Raw genomic sequence first — 19,582 nt, forward strand, 5'->3', positions numbered from 1 at the left:
TGCACGACAGCACCAGGCGTTTATTTACTTTCTAAATATTTCTGTAAGCTCTATGGAATTCGTTTTTGTGCTATGACGTCATCAAAATTTGCGCGACTTGTGGCGGTTTCGCGAACACACATCCCCGGATCTCGTGCTCAGCGAACGTCGGCGGATCTCGTGCTTAGCAAAAGAGGGAAGTTTTTTATGGGTAACGGTAGACTGCAGTACCTGAGCTGGCGATACAGAAGGGACTCTTCGCTTGATATTTAAATTCACGTTGAGACTGAATCATGAAGAATGGATCATCGTCACAGAACCTGGAAAAGCGATGGTAATCTCTGTACCGGTGCTGGTAAGTTACCGAATGTGATTTTCGGGAAATTGATGATAAAATATGTCGTTTTGCCCTCCGTGTCCACATATTTGAGTATATCTCTCTTGTTATTACGATATGGTGTTTCCACTTTCGCAATTTCAAATTTGTCATGGTAATCTGCTAATATGGGCGCGGCTAATTTGTGCAAGATCTTAGCAATATTTTTATCCATTGTAAAGACAATGAATTTTCATGCAATTTAATTGGAATTTGAAAAAATTGAGCTTGGCGAGGCCGACATACGCAATGTATTTAGGCAGTGGGTACATATTCTAATTGTGGCTAATTATCAAATTACGGTAAAACAAGGTTACATCTCTGCGTCAGTACGAGTACGAGCCAAACAAACTATAATGAATTTATAATGCGTATACGTCAGTGTTAATAAGCGTAGCGTAGTGCGTCGCTTGTTCTGTCGTTGTCTCTCTCAACTGCACTGGCGAATTTTGACTATATTGCAATGGCTAGAGGTAATATCTACTTTTAGTTGGTATTTTCAGTTTTACCAGAATCAAAACGATGAGTAATAGTATATGCTAGTGATATGACGTATTCAATAATAAGCATTACTTCAGTTACAGATGATAAAGTTGCATATTGAGAATCCATATTTGGCTTCAATGGTTAGTAAACGCAATTTTCTTTGTGTTCAGATAATGTTTGCGTTGGATTAGACTTTAGGAAGATGTTCAATGTTTGAGCTATACTGTTGTTGAATATTTCCATTTACAAATATTCGTTGTAATTAATTTTTTTTATAGTATTTATAGTTTAGAATAGAGGATTTACTTTACATGCCTAGTCCTTTCCATTAGAAAACATTTCATAAACGGAGATAGACACATGTTGTGTTTTACAAGCAATGCCTTAGGCAGAATTAATTTAGCGCGCCATTTCTACGCACATAATCACGACTACAATATATGGTTTGAAGGAAGTTCTTTCCGAAATATAAACATTTGTCACTCTATTGTCACTAATTTGTTGTATACCTTTCTGTTATATTTGTAAACCAATTCGAATAATTCCTTATGTAATTACCCCTAGTATCAATTTTCTTTTAATTATTTCCTATCAAGTTGGCCTACACGTTGTTTCTGAAACATATTCTTTTGAGGCTTTGATATAAGTCGGCTGTCACATTACATTTTATTTGACACCCAACAGATGAACATATATATTAATACTCCATACCTTAATCATACTTTTACAAAATATGTAAAAATCAAGTCGCTTATTTCAGCGTTATGATTCTTCGAATTTCTATGTTTTGTAAATTTATGTGCAGTTCGGAAATGCCTCATCAATTATTGAATTTTCATTGTACGGCCAAACGAATGTCCTTTTTTTCACTATACATATTTATATCATACCATATCGCATAGTATTACCCTAATCAATACAGTATTTCTATTTTTATTTATTCTAATGGATTGGATATGGGAAGGTTCGAATGCGCTTTTTGAGAGGTCATACGAAACACCTTTAGAGTTATTTTATATAAAAAACTCCATTTGTGCTATCATAGAGCTGTCTAAAACTCTGCATTGTTACACTCTGACTTGGCCTAGCGACATAATGCCCAATGGTAATCATGCTATCATTTCAAATTCAATTAATTCATGTGAACGGATCGTGATCGATCGCCCGGCATCGTTAGAAGGATTTGTCGCTACTGGATTATACTACTACTCTTCCATAAGCTGCATGTCTTTAACAGCAGACATCACTACGCAATGATTGTTCATCGAAAGGTTGACCAGCTTTCGTGCGATGAAATTTTAATAATTCAACCAGGTGCGATCACGTGGGACACGTAGGGTAAACAGCGGACGATCAAGGTGTATCACACCAACAACTGTTCACTTTTGTTAGGAAATCTGAGAAAACGATAAATGTAACTGCGGTCTATCTTGGTTAACCTGTCCGTGGATTATCTGCAAAAGTTGTAACATGTTAAAGTCTGTTCTCATACCGTTGCATTTCTATTTTATCATTATATTTCCTGCTACGCGTTTGAGCAATAGTTCCACATTAACTTTTCACGGGGATACGGCTTTACTAAGAATGTGAAGAAGGAGGTTATGTGAACTCAACAGTATACAATCCCCAACAACAAATGATACATGTACTGTTGGAACGCCATTGTCGTTTCGGCGAAGCGTTTTACTGTAAACGGACGCTTTATTAATAGTAAGCTTTGCTGACCGTAAAAAGTGTCTAGATTAGTAATTCTCAAAACTTTTTTTGGCTCGCGGCGAACTGAGAAAAAAAAAATTGCGGCACACTTGTGCTATAAATAAATTTAGGATCAACTGAAGATTCTCCCCTCCGGACCCGCCTGAGGAGGAGATTCTTTAGTTGGACTCACCCTGGGATTCTTCAGTTGGTCTTAGTTGGGGTGGAGATTCTTCAGTTGATCCCGTTTCCTAACTGAAGAATCCCCCTCCTATAACCCACCTAACCCGATCATACCAGTTGATCCTTCATTTGACCTAGACTAATTATTTGGTAGGGTTAGGGTTAGATGGTCTTAGTTGGGATGGAGATTCTACAGTTGGTCTTAGTTGGGGTGGTGATTCTTCAGTTTGGTACCCTGGGGGGAGGAGGGATTGTTCAGTTGATCCGAAATTTATTTTGCAAATTTAAATGCGACGTGTGTGCCTGTTTTGAGAAACAATAGAAACGAGGTTCCGTCGATCACTTTTTTGCGTTTTATTTCAGTCAGAGCCGAAAATACGTGTTCACAGAGCCATGGAGATGCAAATGGCTAGATTCTTTTGATAGCTTTTGCACCTATGATAGAATGAAATTTGTAAGCAGGTAGACAAACTCGTCCAAACTTACTTTCCTGTTAGCCTAACTAAGCGCGCAAGTTAACATGGCGGAAGGTGTACGTCTCGTTTGCAAATGCATTATAACATAAAAATATTATCAGTCTAATAATGGATAGTGTGCACTCGAGTCTCACAAGCTTGTCCGATGCATGCATGCCTATGTGTAATACGAATAGCTTATTTTCTAATATTCCAATTCCAATAATTGCCGCGGCACACAGTTTGAGAAACGCTGGCCTAGACATCAACATCGTTCTCTCGTTTTGTCCACCCCGCCTGCTTACGCAAGAGAGAAATAAATCCTGCGTGTCCGCTCACGGGTTAACGCCCCGGGCTCTGCAGTTTCGTAGATCCGGAATACAGGCGCCACCTTTTCAGTTCGGTTTTCATTTATTTTCAAGCATTTAGGCGGAACCTCGTGAAACCACTTACATCATATAGATGAAGGCAATAACATGATAAAATACTCATGAAATCACCGTTTCTCCATTATAACCCTGAACGCCAACAAACACAATACCCACATTGGACATGTTGGGTTATATTCTAATAGTGGTTTGTCATGTGTTTTTCAACCCCAACTTCTTCACCTACAACTTCATATTAGATATCTATAGATAGTATCTAAACATTTGTTTGGTGGTGGAATTACTGTTGACTGCTGGCGAATAATTATGTGAATATGAAATCCATTCGACCTCCAATTAGCAATTCAGAAACAAGACTGAAGTTTCAGGGTTATCAAGGACTATATTTACAACTTTTTTCGCAATTTTACAAGTATCTATCAGCTTCCTCTAATCTTATGTCCTCAGTTTATAAATGAACGTTTTCATTTCTTTTACTTTCGGATATATACATTGTTGTTTTTGATGGACAACATACATCGAGGATAAGATGTTTCAAACAAGGTTATACGATGCCGCTAACTACTCAAGTTTATTCCGTAAAATTGCCTAAAACTTACGAACGGCGTATTTATCCTCGTAATTAAGTTACTCGGATTATTCCAAGAACAATACACTACTAGCGTGCGATATCACTGGTTGCTGTATAATAAGCTTTTGAAATCATTCGGATCGAAGTTGCATTTTAACTTTATTAGCAATGAACGACGGGGGTTGCATGAGTAAAACTAATCGAACGGCGATGGATGCATTGCATCTTGTAATATCATTAGCATGGCTACGAGGCTACGAGGACTTATTACATAACTTTAGTAAGACTAATTTATTTAGTAATATTTTATCATTGTTCCAACATCATCCCAAATTTTTTTCTCAAAAATTTGAAAGTAATTTGAGGATTAAAGTTATTTTTTCTGGGCCAGTGCAAAATTTAATACGTGAAAAATATATTGATTTAACTTAATGCAAGAATATTTTCCTAATTTTGCCTTCTTACATAAAATGGTTTACATATTTTTTATTAAAATTAACCATAATTTGATCGATGCTATTTTTACCAATAATTATTTATAGGAGGTTTGTTTTGGATGTGATGTCAAGTGTTCAGTATGTGTCCTCCAACATTCGCCTGTAATGTAAAACCCTTTAAATACTTTACAGATTGCACTCTATCTTTGGCTATGGCGATGTTTGTAGTTATACACAGAAGATACTCGGTGGAAAGTTTATGTAGGAATTTTCGTATCGTGTAATCGATTTACGTGCAGTCTATTTTTTCGCATAGTGGCGAATGTACGCAGAGATTATGTTGTACTAGAGCAGCGCTTAAAAGTTGATAGACAAGTCAATACAGTGAGTGCTGCATTTTATAGGCTGTATTTTAAGGCCTTAATTTATGTGATAGTACCATACTTGTAAACGTCTAGGCTTGATTTAAACGATGGTGAACGGTATATCAATCCTAGTGATTCGGATGACTTGAAAAATGTACTTTCTATGTGGCTAATAATTGTGATGAAAGTAGATGTTGAAAGGTGATATTCTCTGTCGACATTCCGAGTGCTTTCGCCTTTGACGATCACGTATCCGTGATAGGACATTGTATTGTTGTTCAATTATCGTGGTTGCAGTTTCTCCGATTCAAAATGTAGCATTGTTTTTATGTGTAATTAACAACAATGCCGCTTATCAGTCCTTTCATTAAAACGTGACGAATCAGGCATCAATTCGTTTATTTTAAACGACCCAATGGAGTAAAATGTTTGCCAGATATTGTCCATCCATGGATGGCAAAGGTTCAGTTATTTTTCTTGTTATTTGTGTAGATCTACTCCAATGTGTTCAAAAGCTGAAAAAACGGTAAAAGTATAATATGTCGTTCACTTTTAGTATTTTAAGGCTAACGTCAGTGTGAAGAATTTGAGAGGCGGGATGACAAATAATACATTGCCCAGGTTGTCAATACGCGGTTATATCATTAAGTTATTGACTATTACTTTGTGGAAAAATGACGATCTATTAGTAATGTGTCATGTTTTGTTTTGTTTTTGCTCTGAGTAAGTTTGAAACTAATGAATATAGTTAGCCGCAATGTCCGCCATGAATTTCAATACATCGATATATGTGTAGTATTTTTGAATTTTAATTTGCTTTTCAAGCAAATCGCTGTTGTGTTCCGTTGTGAAATAAAATTATTTTCGTATATTCATATGCTAGGTTTGAATTATGTTAACTTAATGACTTCAAATATTACTTCACAAACGTCTAAATGGACGCTTTTCGCTTCGTATTCTGACTTTGGTGTTAAAAACCCACGACTGTTTTTTTTTGTTTCATTTATGGTGGTTCGACCTAGATCAAGATTCATCTGCGAATAATAATAAAAATTTTCCGAGCACCTGAGCTGAGAGTGAGAGCGTCTTTGAACTATTATCTGCCGCGTTTTATAAATCTAAATTACGCGACTTAAATGTTGTCAATTTTTGCGTGATCCCCGCAATTGCGGTGTGTAGTCTTTACTGGTGGTTAACCCGCGACTTGCGTGAATTTGCCTCAAACGGCAAACAATCTTTTTACTAATATCATGCTGATCAATCTTATAGGAATACCAAATTGTGTACTTATTACTTTTCGTATTTTAAAGCATTTCGGAAGCGAAATTGTGCGTGTCCCGTTTTGTCCCGCTCTACAATATACGTAATCAGTGAAAGTAATAAAAGTCATATTTACTCCTAGTTTGGCGATATAGCACGCTTTTTATACTTTTATAGTTTAAAATACCCTCTTGTACACTAAATTGTCGGCGCCCCCTTCTTGATGATGCTTAAAAAGTGTAATGGTCTAACATCACACTCGTTGAATACACTTCGAATTCACACTGGGGCGATGGTACGTTTAGATTTTCATCTCCCGGAGCTAATTCCCAAATCTATAACATCTCAAGAAGTTTATGTGAAGAATTTTTCTGATCAAATATTTCAACTTGATAGGACCTATCGATTTTGGATCATCCAAAATTCGATTTTGCTAAGGGGTACGCGAGCCAGGTTGATACACTTCTAGTCTGAGTATCTAATCAAATGCTATTGAGACTATTCTAGGTACACAATAAATCCATGCAATATCATAAATTTCAATATCTGGTATTACATTGCCACTCCGATGTAATGTGGGCTTACCGAGGGTATTACGTGAGTTATTTCATTTTTATTGCGGATTTTCTTACGAAATCAGTTACTTTTTTCGTCTGTTACACTACGTTGCTTCAATATTGTAAATTTGTAAATTTCTCGAGAATTCATGATAAAATGTTTTCGATGTCCTTATATGCTTTATATTAGATATTGAACCTGTCGGAACGATAGAAAAAAAGTAAATTTAAATGATTGTAAATGTAGCATGCCGACGGACTTATGTGAAATGAGAAATTCAAGCGAATTTTTTTTCATTCGGCATATTCGGTTTGCCGTAAGCCGTTAAAAGTTGCGTTTAGTTCCAATTTTCTACATTACAAAAAAAACTCGCCAAAATTACTCTCGCCCGGTAAATACTCAGTCTACACAGTGAGTAGATTAAAACAATAGCAATTTAATTCTCCCTTATTCGATCATTGTGATTACATTGGGGGTAGAGGATGGAATTTATAACATTTCGTGCATGAAAAGTGTTACCCACAAATATACATGCGATTTATTTCAAATCTCGTATAAGCGAAGAAAATGCGTCTCAATTTTAACATCGATCTCGATTTTTTTCTGGCCGATATTGTATTTCGTAGCAAATCCGTTGGCGAATCTCTCACTTGTTATGACTGACTTGCCGTCAAAAATGGAAGAGGTGGCGCTGGCGTGCATTGATGCGTTTAACTGGTATCGAGAAAGGCTGAACGAGCTTCTTACCATTCGCGCGTCAGAGCTTTGAACGAAACGTCGTTGGCGTGAATAATTACCTTCGCTGGATTTGAAACGAAAGACGGATGTTCGATATTTAATTCCTACAATTATACCAGGTGGTGTAGCATACAGGTTATAAAATAAAAACTTATCAAATAAGCTATAGAAGCCATGTGAAGCACGAAAGGTTAGAGTCTCATTCAGGAGAAGCAGTACGACTAACCAGAAGTAATATATTTTGAAAACAAATCGTGGATAATGTTTACTCCGAAGCCAGGGTTTCAACGAACTAGATCTTACTCAGATGGCTGTATAGAAGACTTACGCCGAGATGATATGTTGGGTGACTCGACAGATTCGCCGAAAAAAAAACCATGCTACGTTTGTGCAACAATAATGGGACCCGCACTCGATATCTCGCCGGACCCTGGTGAAGTTACCAAATACTGTGAAAATGATAGCGAGTCGGAGGCGGAATTACAACACTATTCGCAAGTATCCGACGATTCTATGGAATTATATGCGGCAAGGAAAAGGGCCAGAAAAGAAAAAATCAGACGCCTCCAGCATGAACACCAACAAGCTATGCTAAAATTGCAAGAACGACGAAGACGAAAGTGGTCGTCCGACGAAACGAAAACTAGGTCTGGTCGCCTTGTCAGAAATGTCACAAATATTTGGCATTCCTTATTCGACGAAAAGGTATTCTATAAATATGTAAGAAAACTGTCATCGGCCTAAAGTTGTTTGTCGGAGTATTCGTTTGTGCCTCAACCTCGAGGATATTATTATTTAATTTATTATATAAACTGATCGTTTCAACTTAAATTCAAACCATATATTTATACAAAAAACCTGTGACCGTTTCACCCTACAGGGATAGTCATTCAATGCTTTCAGGTTTCACCTGAGTGCGATCAGTTTGTGCCCCGGGAAATATATTTTAAAATACTTATTGTTTGGTTTGAGGTATTCAGTGTCGGCGACAAAATATAATCTTGCCCCCATATGACTCTTATGTATTCAGGGCTTCCCTTGCTCGTTGACAGGTTACATATATTCTACTTTTTGATGAAAGGCTTTTCTTACTAAAGTTATAGTCATTGTTAAGTAGGCTAGTAAGTTAGTTATTGTATTTACATAACAAGGATTAGAAGTTTTCCGCTAATGTATAGTTTCACAGATTGTATATAAAAATCCCCCCCCCTCCGCTTTCAATGGTAATTTAGCGTAGATAATTGTAAACCTGAAGATCTTTATTTAATATTCTATATTTGTGACAACTGTTCCTTCCCTTGATGACTTATGACGGGTTGCTAGTCAACTAGATATAGTTCATCATTTTTTATTCGTTTTTCAAATTATAAGGCGCCGCGGACGTATGGTATCTTAATCTCATATATCTTGCATAATGTATGCTCAGACATTATTGAATTAATTGGACTTTTGTAATTGCGCTCAAGACTATTTTTACCATTCAGTCTACTGGCTGCCAAGACTGTTATTTTTAAGCACGCTGGTTACGCATAACGTGCCACGTTCTTGAGTAATTGACCCGCAAAATCGCGCAACATCCTCGAGGCAAAATAAGTTGCTTCTTGTAAACAGATGGCATATCTAGTTTACGTTGTTTCTACAGATTCCGTGATAGGTACTATCATATATAAATTTATATTACGTCGAATATTGATGAACTCGTGCAATGTACTGTACTCAGTGTAATATTTATATCGTTATTTAAATATATTTGACATTTTCTATTTCAGACCTACATCGTTGTCAACCAGCAAGAAACTACTTTTCGTTTCAGCGAGTCAAAATCACTCTTTATTTTTGATCGAACAAGTAAAATCCGACAGTTTTGCATCAACCTTTTCATTCGTCCACTTTTCTCTCATTTTATAATGATGGTTATCTTAGCCAATTGCGTGTGTATGATGCTGGCGGAACCTCCGCCCTGGATAGAAGACTATCTGGAGTAAGCTTTTTTATTTTCATAAAGTCATGTATTCTGATGGTGTCGTAAATTTAAGCCCAAGAAACTTTATGGATAACTTCCAGTGCCTTCGCATGGTTTAAATGTGTGCATAATCGGCTATAAGAGCTTGAGCGGTCGAGGCTTAGTTTGTCTCGGAAATTGGTAGTAAGCACTGGAATCGAGTCATTCTCACCATATTCGCTACGACTTGATTCCACGATCTGGCATCAGGCATTCATATCATTGTTCAGGAGGGGTACAATGGTTTAAACCTCATCGTACTGCAATAGGATTAGTCTGTAAAGTCAGTGGTTTAGGACAATTAAAAAACTATAATTTGTAAACTGGCGCTGGGACAACTGCTGTATCGAAAATACTGACTTCTTCACTAGTTGTTGCGTGATTAGTCCCTGCGGTAACAATTGCCATTTGTCATGCTGCATTGCCTAATCTCGATCGGCCTCCTCAATTGTCCGTGCGATATGAGTCAGAACTGCGGTTAAATGAATACTGTGCCGAACAGTCTCATATAGGGGTATATCCGAGGTTTTAAAGAAGGAGAAGGGGAGGTGGTTCGTATTTTCGCGATCTGGCGAATCAATTATCGCCATTAGAAATATCTCAAGATCTGCGAAAAAATCCTAAAGAATACAATTGAAGTAACAGTATACTAGAAAATGATTGAACATACTTTATATTGGTATAAAAAAGGGGTGGCCAACACGCGATCGCGATTTGTGTCGATTTTAATAATAATGTGCCCACAAATCCCTCTTATTGACAGTGGTGGAATTTTTTGTATGCGTGTGTTCAGTTATCTGCATATTCAGTGACCATTCATTTTTGTGTATAACCTTATTACTGATCTGTCGATCGCGATCTATTTTGAAGATTTTAGTTGATCGGGATCTATTTTGAAGATTTTAGTCGATCGCGATCGAGAGCAGGTTGGCCACTTCTGGTATATAACATGATCATAATTCGGGAAATCGTCGAGCGCGGCCCCGACGCACGCGTTATTGGTGACTTTTTTGGCCCCATGGCTGAGGCACTGGTCTCATGAGGTTCCATCGACTTCTTTCTAGAAGCATCCGCGGTTGTTAACATCGGGATAGTAAATTACGATTGAGATTATCGTTGGATGATGCCACGGATTGAATGAGAATGAAATGCCATTGCATTAAGCCGCGAACATACCACCCTGTCAAGACAAAATTTATGTTAAACTCAAATATCGATGACTTACCGGTACATTTTTTTATGACACTTCGTAAAAAAATGTACCGGTAAGTCATCGATATTTGAGTTTAACATAAATTTTGTCTTGAAAAGGTGGTATGTTCGCAGCTTAAATGCAATGGCATTTCATTCTCAGTCAACCCGTGGCATCATCCAACGATAATGTGACAAAGACTAACTGATGTATATTTTAATTTATTGTTCATGTGAATATATGTTTTGGTCCTTGTAACAAATTATTCCCAGTATAATTGGGCTTGCATTTTTATCTTTTTGGTGGCGACACAAACAACCTTGATAAAACTAACGATAAGTTATGGGGCTCATAGTTGTCAATCTACGCATTGAGCTTTACATAAAGTACGACTATGTTGTCTGTTATGCGGATCGTAGGGTGAAAATGAAGTTTATTGGAATGCTTGTCTATTTTACCTACTGTTTTTGAACTAATTTGGATTAAACAGACGGTTTGCATATTGTTTCTTCCATAGGCATGTTTTCACCGCCATATACTGTTTTGAAGCTGCAATAAAAATAATAGGAAGAGGATTTATATTGCATAGATTTGCATACCTTCGCGACCCTTGGAATTGGTTGGATTTCATAGTGATTGTATTTGCGTAAGTATGTTTTAAATACCGCATGCTAATAAACGAACTGAAAACATGTTCAAATCGTACCTCACCAGGCGTATACCCATTTCCATTTATTCATGGCTACAGAGTCATTATCAATAGTAAACGATAGACTATCTTTTTGAGGATTGGTAAGCTGAGATTTTTCAAATTTCTCATTGAATATTATCATGAGTCAGCTTTCGATTCAAAAAATTGACTTTTTCTAAACAAGTTTAGATATATTGAGCGCGGAATTGTTTGCAAGTGTATTCGTATATTCATAGCTCCTTGGGTATTCAAGAGTCAAGACTAGGTTGGAAAAGATGGTGCGGGATACAAAACGAATAAATTCTTGTAACAATGTCTTCAATTACGACACAGTTCATGGAATTTGTAGCCAAAAGATAAAAATCTACGATAGTAGCAATGTCGGTGAAAATTTACTGTATACACACTGAATAAAGATCACATCGACCAGGCCAAGTTTCATTATCCACACAATTGTATAATCTTGAAAAAGGAAATACAGGTTTTTAGGAACGACGAAGTTAATAAGCCAATTCTATAATTATTGCAGATTAATTACGGCATTACTAAAAGATCTCGTGGGACAATTTTCCGTTCTTCGTGCTTTTCGTGTGCTTCGAGCTTTGAAAACAATGTCAGTTGTGCCTGGTAAGTTTTGCTTGGATGCATGGATATAGATTATTGAAGACTGTATATTATATAAAGGGTAAATAATATCTATACATGATAGATGTATTTCCCATGTACAACAAGTGGAGAGCTAGAAAAACGTTGCAGAGATTGACATCAACTTATGTTTACCATCTATGCGACATTATCATAATTTGCAGTGTTTTGTAATTTTTTGTACCTTCTCTCTTGTGATGCTTGCTTAAAAACGAAGTTTGGATGAATCATATTATGTTCAAATTGAATCTATAGTTATTCATTGTTTCCAATGATACACGCAAGCTCCATGCCATTCACCGCCTGCGGTTAAACTTCTTCATAGATAATCTAGTTCTAGTCGACAAAAAACTTATCAATTAGAAATGCATTGGTTTGTGATATCCTCGTTACTACATTTTTGAGGTTAAAACTTATAATAAATTATTCGAGCATTATTTTAATAATAAATAAACATAATATTTTAATCATAATAAATATAATAATACGACAACAAACGTTAACCATGTAAGGTCGCTGCGTTCCATTCCTATGTGAATCTTTAAACTAGAAACTGGTCGAGCAAACTTACTGTGGACAATGAGATACAGATCAGAATTCCTGATTGACACCCTATAATGCTGTTTTATATTGAAACCGCCGCTTTGATTTAGAGATGCAGTTCGATACAGTTCTCTATTTATACTACAGGGTATTCTAGAATCTTTCCCAATAACAGAATGATAGCTGAACTTTCAAAACCATATGGAAATCCATATTATTTAAAAATTTGGTTTTTATTATATTATAATTTGCAAGTATAACCGTGACTAATATTTTATAAATACCTGAATAAATAATAAATGAATAATTTAATTCCGTACAAAATCTCAAGTGATAAGCCGCCAATTGTTATTCGCTAATTTATTCGTCATCGAACATTTTTAAAGTTTCGGTTATTCTATATTATTATAGTGTATTTATATAGATAATAATTATACAAAATACAATAGTTACAAATTACAAATAGTTATACAAAAATTTACTACACAAAACTGTACTGTACAAATACAAAAAAGGAAGCTCCAGTAGGTGCGTAATTGCTGGTGTGTAATAATAACTCGTGTTTTGAAATTAAAAGCGCGTTTATAACGAATGCAGACAAAATATTCAATTTTCCGCGCACGTATGTCGTGATGATATTGTTATGAGATTAGAAGTTTGTTTCTATAAATATTTTCATAGCTTAATTACGTGTAAAATATGGAGCACCGGTTCTGTAAAAACCATAAACATGTTGAAGTGATTCTTCTTTGAGAAGACACTGGAACGAATTAGTAATACATCCTGTGGGAATTGGCGTAAATTCCGTAGTCATTACAGCCTAGTGCAGCTTGTGCTTGAATAACTTATGAATGGAGTCAAAAACACCATAATTAGTAGATATATTATTTGACTATTGAGTCAAAAAACAATACTCTTAAACATTATGTGTTTAAGTTATTATCACAAGGAAAACGAGATCATACAATCGCCATTTTGAATATGGTCTCGTAAACTGTTTTAGTAATAGCATTGATTGCGAAATGTCATCTTGTAGCACGATTATTATGAAAAACTACTCAGGGCGAGCATCTTGAAATATCTGTGATTTTCCCACATACCGGAGCGGTCTCAAGTTGTCGAATACGATATATATATATATATATCTACGGAGATTGCAATGGTAACATACGATAGTAAAGGTATGGAAGGAAAAGTTGTCTTGTATAATGGCGTGCCAATTTAGTGCAATTGTTTCAATAAAGTATTACTTACATAACTCTGTTGGATGAATTACTATCTTTAGTAAATAAATTCACATTAACAACCGCCATTTAAACCTTTTTGTTTTATTTTCAGGGCTGCGAGGCATTGTCAAGGCGCTGCTTAGATCGATACGTGCTCTTCAGGATGCCGTCGTTCTTACTATATTTTGTGTTTCGGTGTTTGCTCTCGTTGGTTATCAACTGTTCAGCGGGACTCTGCGAAATAAATGCGTTTTAATACCGGGTTCTCTGTCAGTGGGGCCAGACGCAATGTACGTCGTAGATTTGAATATGGCACCGAAACATGAAGATTATTTTAGTGTAGCAGCTTCAACTGACTATTCGAGTTCAACATTCAAAAACGATTCAAATTTTACACATACTCTTGTCAAACAATCATACAACAGTCCGGGGGTATCGCCTTTTGCACTGATCCCACTTTATAATACCTCGCGTGTTGAAGGAGAAACCATATATGAGGGAATTACAAACTTCGTGGAGACTTTACATTGGAATAGCGAAGACGCTAATTTAACGTCAACTATCCTCGATCGATTAAACGAAACTTTGGCCGAAAAATATCGAGGTTATTTAAGTACAAAGAAAAATAATATAAATAAAACAAGAGACAGTAATGCGACAACAATGAAAAAAAACGAATATAAAGAATCGTGTGATACAGTTTTCCAACACTGTTTAGCGTACGAGCAGATAAAAATTCGGACTACTTCTCAATGTTCTATTTTGAACATGGCAATTCATATGAGTCACCGAGATTCCATAATTAAAAGTAATTGTGAATATATCGACAGCGTTAGCAATGGCGTCAAATTTTACGTTCCCTCGGCCGAAATAATGCTTAATTCAACCACATTCACTCACGCACGTCCTGCAACTACACGGAATAGTATGCATGCAGTTTCAGTATCGTGCAATACCTCTTTTGAAGTGTTAGCAGGTAATATTTCTTGTATGTACGAGGCGATCAGATTGAGAAGGTCGTCAAACTCTTCCGTTGACTTCTCGAATCATTCTTGTTATCATAATAATACATGGTTGAAAATAATTGCTTATGGAAAAACAAATATTCCTCGCTGGAGAGCCCGCAAAAGCGTGGTATTATTTCGACTATCGAAAGTTTCTTCCACCGACCGGTCGAATGCGACCGATACGAAATCACTGGATCCAATCAAATTTTTTAACAAAGAAAAAGGTTTCCTTATTTTTGGAGAATACACACGGGAAGAGTTGAGCACAGAGGTCGAGAAAGAATGGGATTGTAATGAAAATAATTACATCTTGAGATCAGTGGATAGTGGAATGTATTTTTACCAGAATTCATCAAATAGGCCGAACCGGGAACCACTGTACTGTACGTCAGGAGAGAAGTAAGTTTTTCTTGGTAATCTTTCTATATAAAAGACACGACCGTGATTATTCAGCGTTAACTGCCCTCTCTCGAACGTCTTTTCACCAGTGGAATTTAAAAAAAATAACAATACAGTGGCCCTTTTTATTAGGAACCCTGGGAATTAACCGACTCGTTATAGCGAACGGTGTCATTTTTTTAACTGTTGGCTTATACTTGACAGCTCCGTGTGTCCAATCGCGTACGAATGCAAGCAAGCTGGCGGAAATCCAGATTTCGGTTATACAAACTTTGATCATTTTTTTTGGGCCTTCCTCACGTCATTCCGACTCATTGCGCAAGATGCATGGAGCCGCCTCTTCTATCTGGTATGACAATAATTTTTATAAGGCTAGTTTTAATTATTATGACGTTGGCAAATGGCTGTGCAAACTAATTTAATTTTTTGATAATTTTTTAATTGACTTCGCCTTCTTGTTTAAATATTGTCCATTTTACCCTTACCGGTTGATAAAATTGCGATTTTCAAATATAAGGAGCCAGTTTTGTAAGGGCGCAATGTGGTATGCATGTCAGAACAAGTTTTTTATTCGACATTCTTTGTATGGCACACATGTTAAAACTCTTTAAAAATGTATTATTTTCTTGCGACAAGTACTGTATTTGCTTTACGGTTCATTGAATGCGCATGATGCGTGAGTGGTATTCCCTCAGATCGGCCTATTTTTAATGATAGACCGAATGATAAAATATAAGTTACATGAGGTTTACATCTTTGCGACATTTGTGTCAGAAAATGGTCAAAGTTACTTTTATTAGTAAGTAAGTAAGAAAGTGAAGGCTGCGCGCCAGAGTAAGATTTTTATGACGAAACCGAAACATGCCATTTCAGTCGTGTGCTCAAATATGTATGGTATTTAAACATAGTTGCAACCTGAGGACGATGTTTCTCTGTGGTAAACCTCATTTTCTTGATTTGTACGTTTTATGATTGTTTTTTTTTTCTGTAATTTGAGTGACTTCCCAGAACACTCAAATTATAGACAAGAACACAAGTCATCGAATATGTTGGATATTACATGCCGAAATAAGGCCAAACTATGTGCATTGCTACGTAAACAGTTTAAGCTATTAACGTGAATTCAAGCAACTATCCGAACGGAAATGCCACTCATTTCGAATACAATCCAGACGTGATAAATGTTCCTTGGACCGCGTTTGGCAACCAATTTAGCGTTACAATACTTGTTTTCGAGTCGCCTTATATATGACACAATAGATATAAACTGCGGTTTTATTGACATGCTTAAAGCGCTCTGTCTTCTCTCCATTTCATGCAGACACTTCATACGATCGGGAAAAGTTACGTTGTCTTCTATATCATTGTAATGTTTTTGGGGTCATACTATCTTATTAACCTAATACTAGCTGTTGTATATATGGCTTATGAAGAGCAACAAGCTGTAGTTGAGGACGAAGAAATTGTGAGTCATTTTTAAACTATTAGACTGTGATAAATTGAGGAAATATATAAAAATTGATTTTAGTATGCTATCGAGTTCATTCTCTGATATGTACTGCCACTTTAAAAATTTACCATATGCTGACGACCTGAAAATGCTGTCAACATTTTCTGGATAGACGGGTCAAGGGCGATGCCAATATCCCTGAGTAGAAAGCGAATGCTACGAATATTTCTAAACAAATTTGAAACTCATAATCAGACATGAGCTCGTGTTTTGAACTGGGCAATTACCGCTGAGCGGTAATATTTTGCTTGGTTGGTATCAGGTCAATCAAGAAAGTCCTTCAACTACTGAAATAGAATTAAATAATTTGATGTCGAACATACGGTTTTTTTATTTTTTTCGTTGTTTGAAATATAGCAATTATTTTATGGCAACCAAATGTACCAGTGACACGTTTGTAAAGCATGTCCATTTCTATTGAATAATCACAAACATCCTTTCAAATCCACGGCCAGAATGTCGTTACTGCGCTTTACAGCTACGCTGCATTTCGTAGCCAGTTGAATATAACTTTAATTGAGAAGCAGTTGTTGGGAAGAATGAGTAAAACATTAAATCTATTCATATTTATTTCAAGGGTGGTTATTATTCGGAAAAATTCAATAGATATTGTTTTATCTATTCTAAATTTAATTAGAGAAAATGTCATATTTTTTTTTATTATTTTTCTTTTAGGAAGAAGAAGAGCATAAGGCAGAAATAAGGGAACTTGAGGTAATTCTGCCAAACTATTTACTACCTTACACTGGGACTCGGTTAATAGTGAACTTACTGTGCAGTGCTTGATTCCGAGATCTCTAACGAGTCTAACCTATACAACATCAATAAATATACGGTAACTAGGTCCGCGAAGTAAACACAGAAGTTACTGTTGGCACATCATGCTAAGCATTAGACACGGATTGCCTCGCGAGAGAGGCGCTGTTTCGAATCACATGTGTCAGGATCATGTGTGGGGGGATCGGGGTGAACAGATCATTTTTTCTCGTTACCCGCATACTCCTTCAAATGTCGTTTGCCGTATCTCCAATGTATGTAGGCAACCAATGACAGTTCGTTTTTATTACTGTTACTTCACAAACATATCAACCTTTATCAGATGCGAAGATTATCAGATCTCGTGAAATTTTTGCCCATCAGCAATAGACCAGTCATTTACCATTACATACAACGCGGGAAAAGATAATGTGGCAAAAACAATTTTTAACATTGGGCCTCATGGAGAATGTGGTCAACTGAGCCCGAAATTTACATTTCTCATTGTTTTGATCAGGTTAGGTATTGTTTGTCGGACAGCTTCCAAGAGTTTATCTCCTTACTTTCCATAAAATAAATAGAAGGTAATATTTAGTGAAACAATTTCAGAGGGCTTGATATTTTAAGTGTAAGCTTAAATTGAAATCTTGGTTTTCTTCCAATATCTAAGAAGTAATTTTGTTCCCGAATTAATTATTGTTACGGAGGGTAGATATATATATATATTTTTTGAATTATTTGTTGTCTCGGAAGGAGTATTGTCTCCGTGAATTAATTATTGTCTTTGTCGGAAGAGGCCATGAGGTATGAGGGTAGCTAGATAGACGCGGAATAGCTAGGTAATCTTACTAGACGCATGAATCATAAATGAATAAATGGAATTAATTTGTGGGGTAACCCATGGGGTCACAACTACACAATCCTAACACCTAGTATGCCATTGGTAAATAACAAAAACGTTGAAAAAGGTAACGAAACGTTGGTTGCTGACTACCACAGGCCATATCTGTGTGATCAAGAGTATGCCACTATTATATCGTAAAAATTTAAGCCCGAACCTTATTTACAAATCTCGAGAAAACATAAGAACGACTGATTGGTAAATAATCTCACTCATCACTAGATTACTTTTGAGCATTCCGGGAGTACTCAATATTGAATAAATTTCGGTTTTGAATGCCAATACGGTAATTGGCTAGTTTGAATTATGTTTGTAATCAACAGGCAAGCAGCGATGACAACAGCTCTAGAACACAAGATGATGAAAGTGGCAGTAGATGTGACAGTGTACGTAGTGGATGTGTCTCCGAAGGAACTCGTAGGTTCGGATTGATTACCACGTCGCTAACTTCGATAAATGATGCTGGTGGGATTCGAATACGTCATCGGAGCAGTAAGCGTTCTAGATATGGTCATAGGAGGACCCCGGTTCGCTTAGATCAGGAATCAGAACAATTATACAGACAACACACTAAAAAGTATGGAGATGGTTTATTTAAAGAACATTCAGATATGACCTCCGGAAGGGACCATAGAACATGCAGGACAAAACAACCAAATAGACAAGATTCTTTTACAAGGTGGTTTCCGTCAAAATCAGCTTTTAGGTTGTTAATAAGATGAATAACTTTGAATAAAGTCCTCCACGTGCGTTTATTTTATGGCAATGATTAACTCTTAGAATGGTTTCTACTTTGCTGCAAAACACTACAATTTTCATATTGTATAAAACAAATTTTATTATTCTGCACCCAAGGCATTTCTAGGACGTTTGAGTTATGTTCTATTATTTTAACTTTTTCGTGTTATACATTTTTGTAAATGGCTCCCTGAGTTATGTAATGCGGTACAGCAGTTTGCAGGGTTCATTTATACTGAACGTTTCAATTCACTTGTATTTACTATATAATCTCATAATTCGTCTAATGACCTTGACGATTTTTCCACCCCTCCCTCTTAAATTGATAAAAGATAACATTGATTTATTTTTCAAGCACCTGGAATAGTGTGGCCTATTCTCCTATCTCACCATATTTATTCCTATTCAACACGATTTCTTATAATATTGTCAGACAAAACTATCATCCGGCTTGTGTTTTACACATGCTTTGTATTTCAC

The 19,582-nt window shown here is 36.3% G+C and overlaps 1 protein-coding gene across 13 annotated transcripts in view; it reads left to right on the forward strand.

Annotated features, from left to right (window-relative positions):
• Positions 1-19,582, forward strand: part of LOC120340681 (sodium channel protein type 3 subunit alpha-like) — a 128,446-nt gene that overhangs the window by 82,035 nt on the left and 26,829 nt on the right. For 11 of the 13 annotated variants that reach the window (XM_039409008.2, XM_039409006.2, XM_078119796.1 and 8 more), the window contains 8 exons: positions 9,262-9,473; positions 11,204-11,332; positions 11,907-12,004; positions 13,904-15,197; positions 15,402-15,546; positions 16,519-16,662; positions 17,383-17,421; positions 18,688-19,043. In XM_039409008.2, coding sequence (XP_039264942.2) covers positions 9,262-9,473; positions 11,204-11,332; positions 11,907-12,004; positions 13,904-15,197; positions 15,402-15,546; positions 16,519-16,662; positions 17,383-17,421; positions 18,688-19,043 — 2,417 coding nt within the window. Of the gene's footprint in view, positions 1-64; positions 335-5,464; positions 8,198-9,261; positions 9,474-11,203; positions 11,333-11,906; positions 12,005-13,903; positions 15,198-15,401; positions 15,547-16,518; positions 16,663-17,382; positions 17,422-18,687; positions 19,044-19,582 lie in introns of those variants that run through there. The other 2 variants (XM_039409018.2, XM_039409014.2) reach the window with 2 other exon arrangements.

Source organism: Styela clava, chromosome 14 (genome assembly GCF_964204865.1).
Source record: "Styela clava chromosome 14, kaStyClav1.hap1.2, whole genome shotgun sequence".
Taxonomy (NCBI): Eukaryota; Metazoa; Chordata; class Ascidiacea; order Stolidobranchia; family Styelidae; genus Styela; species Styela clava.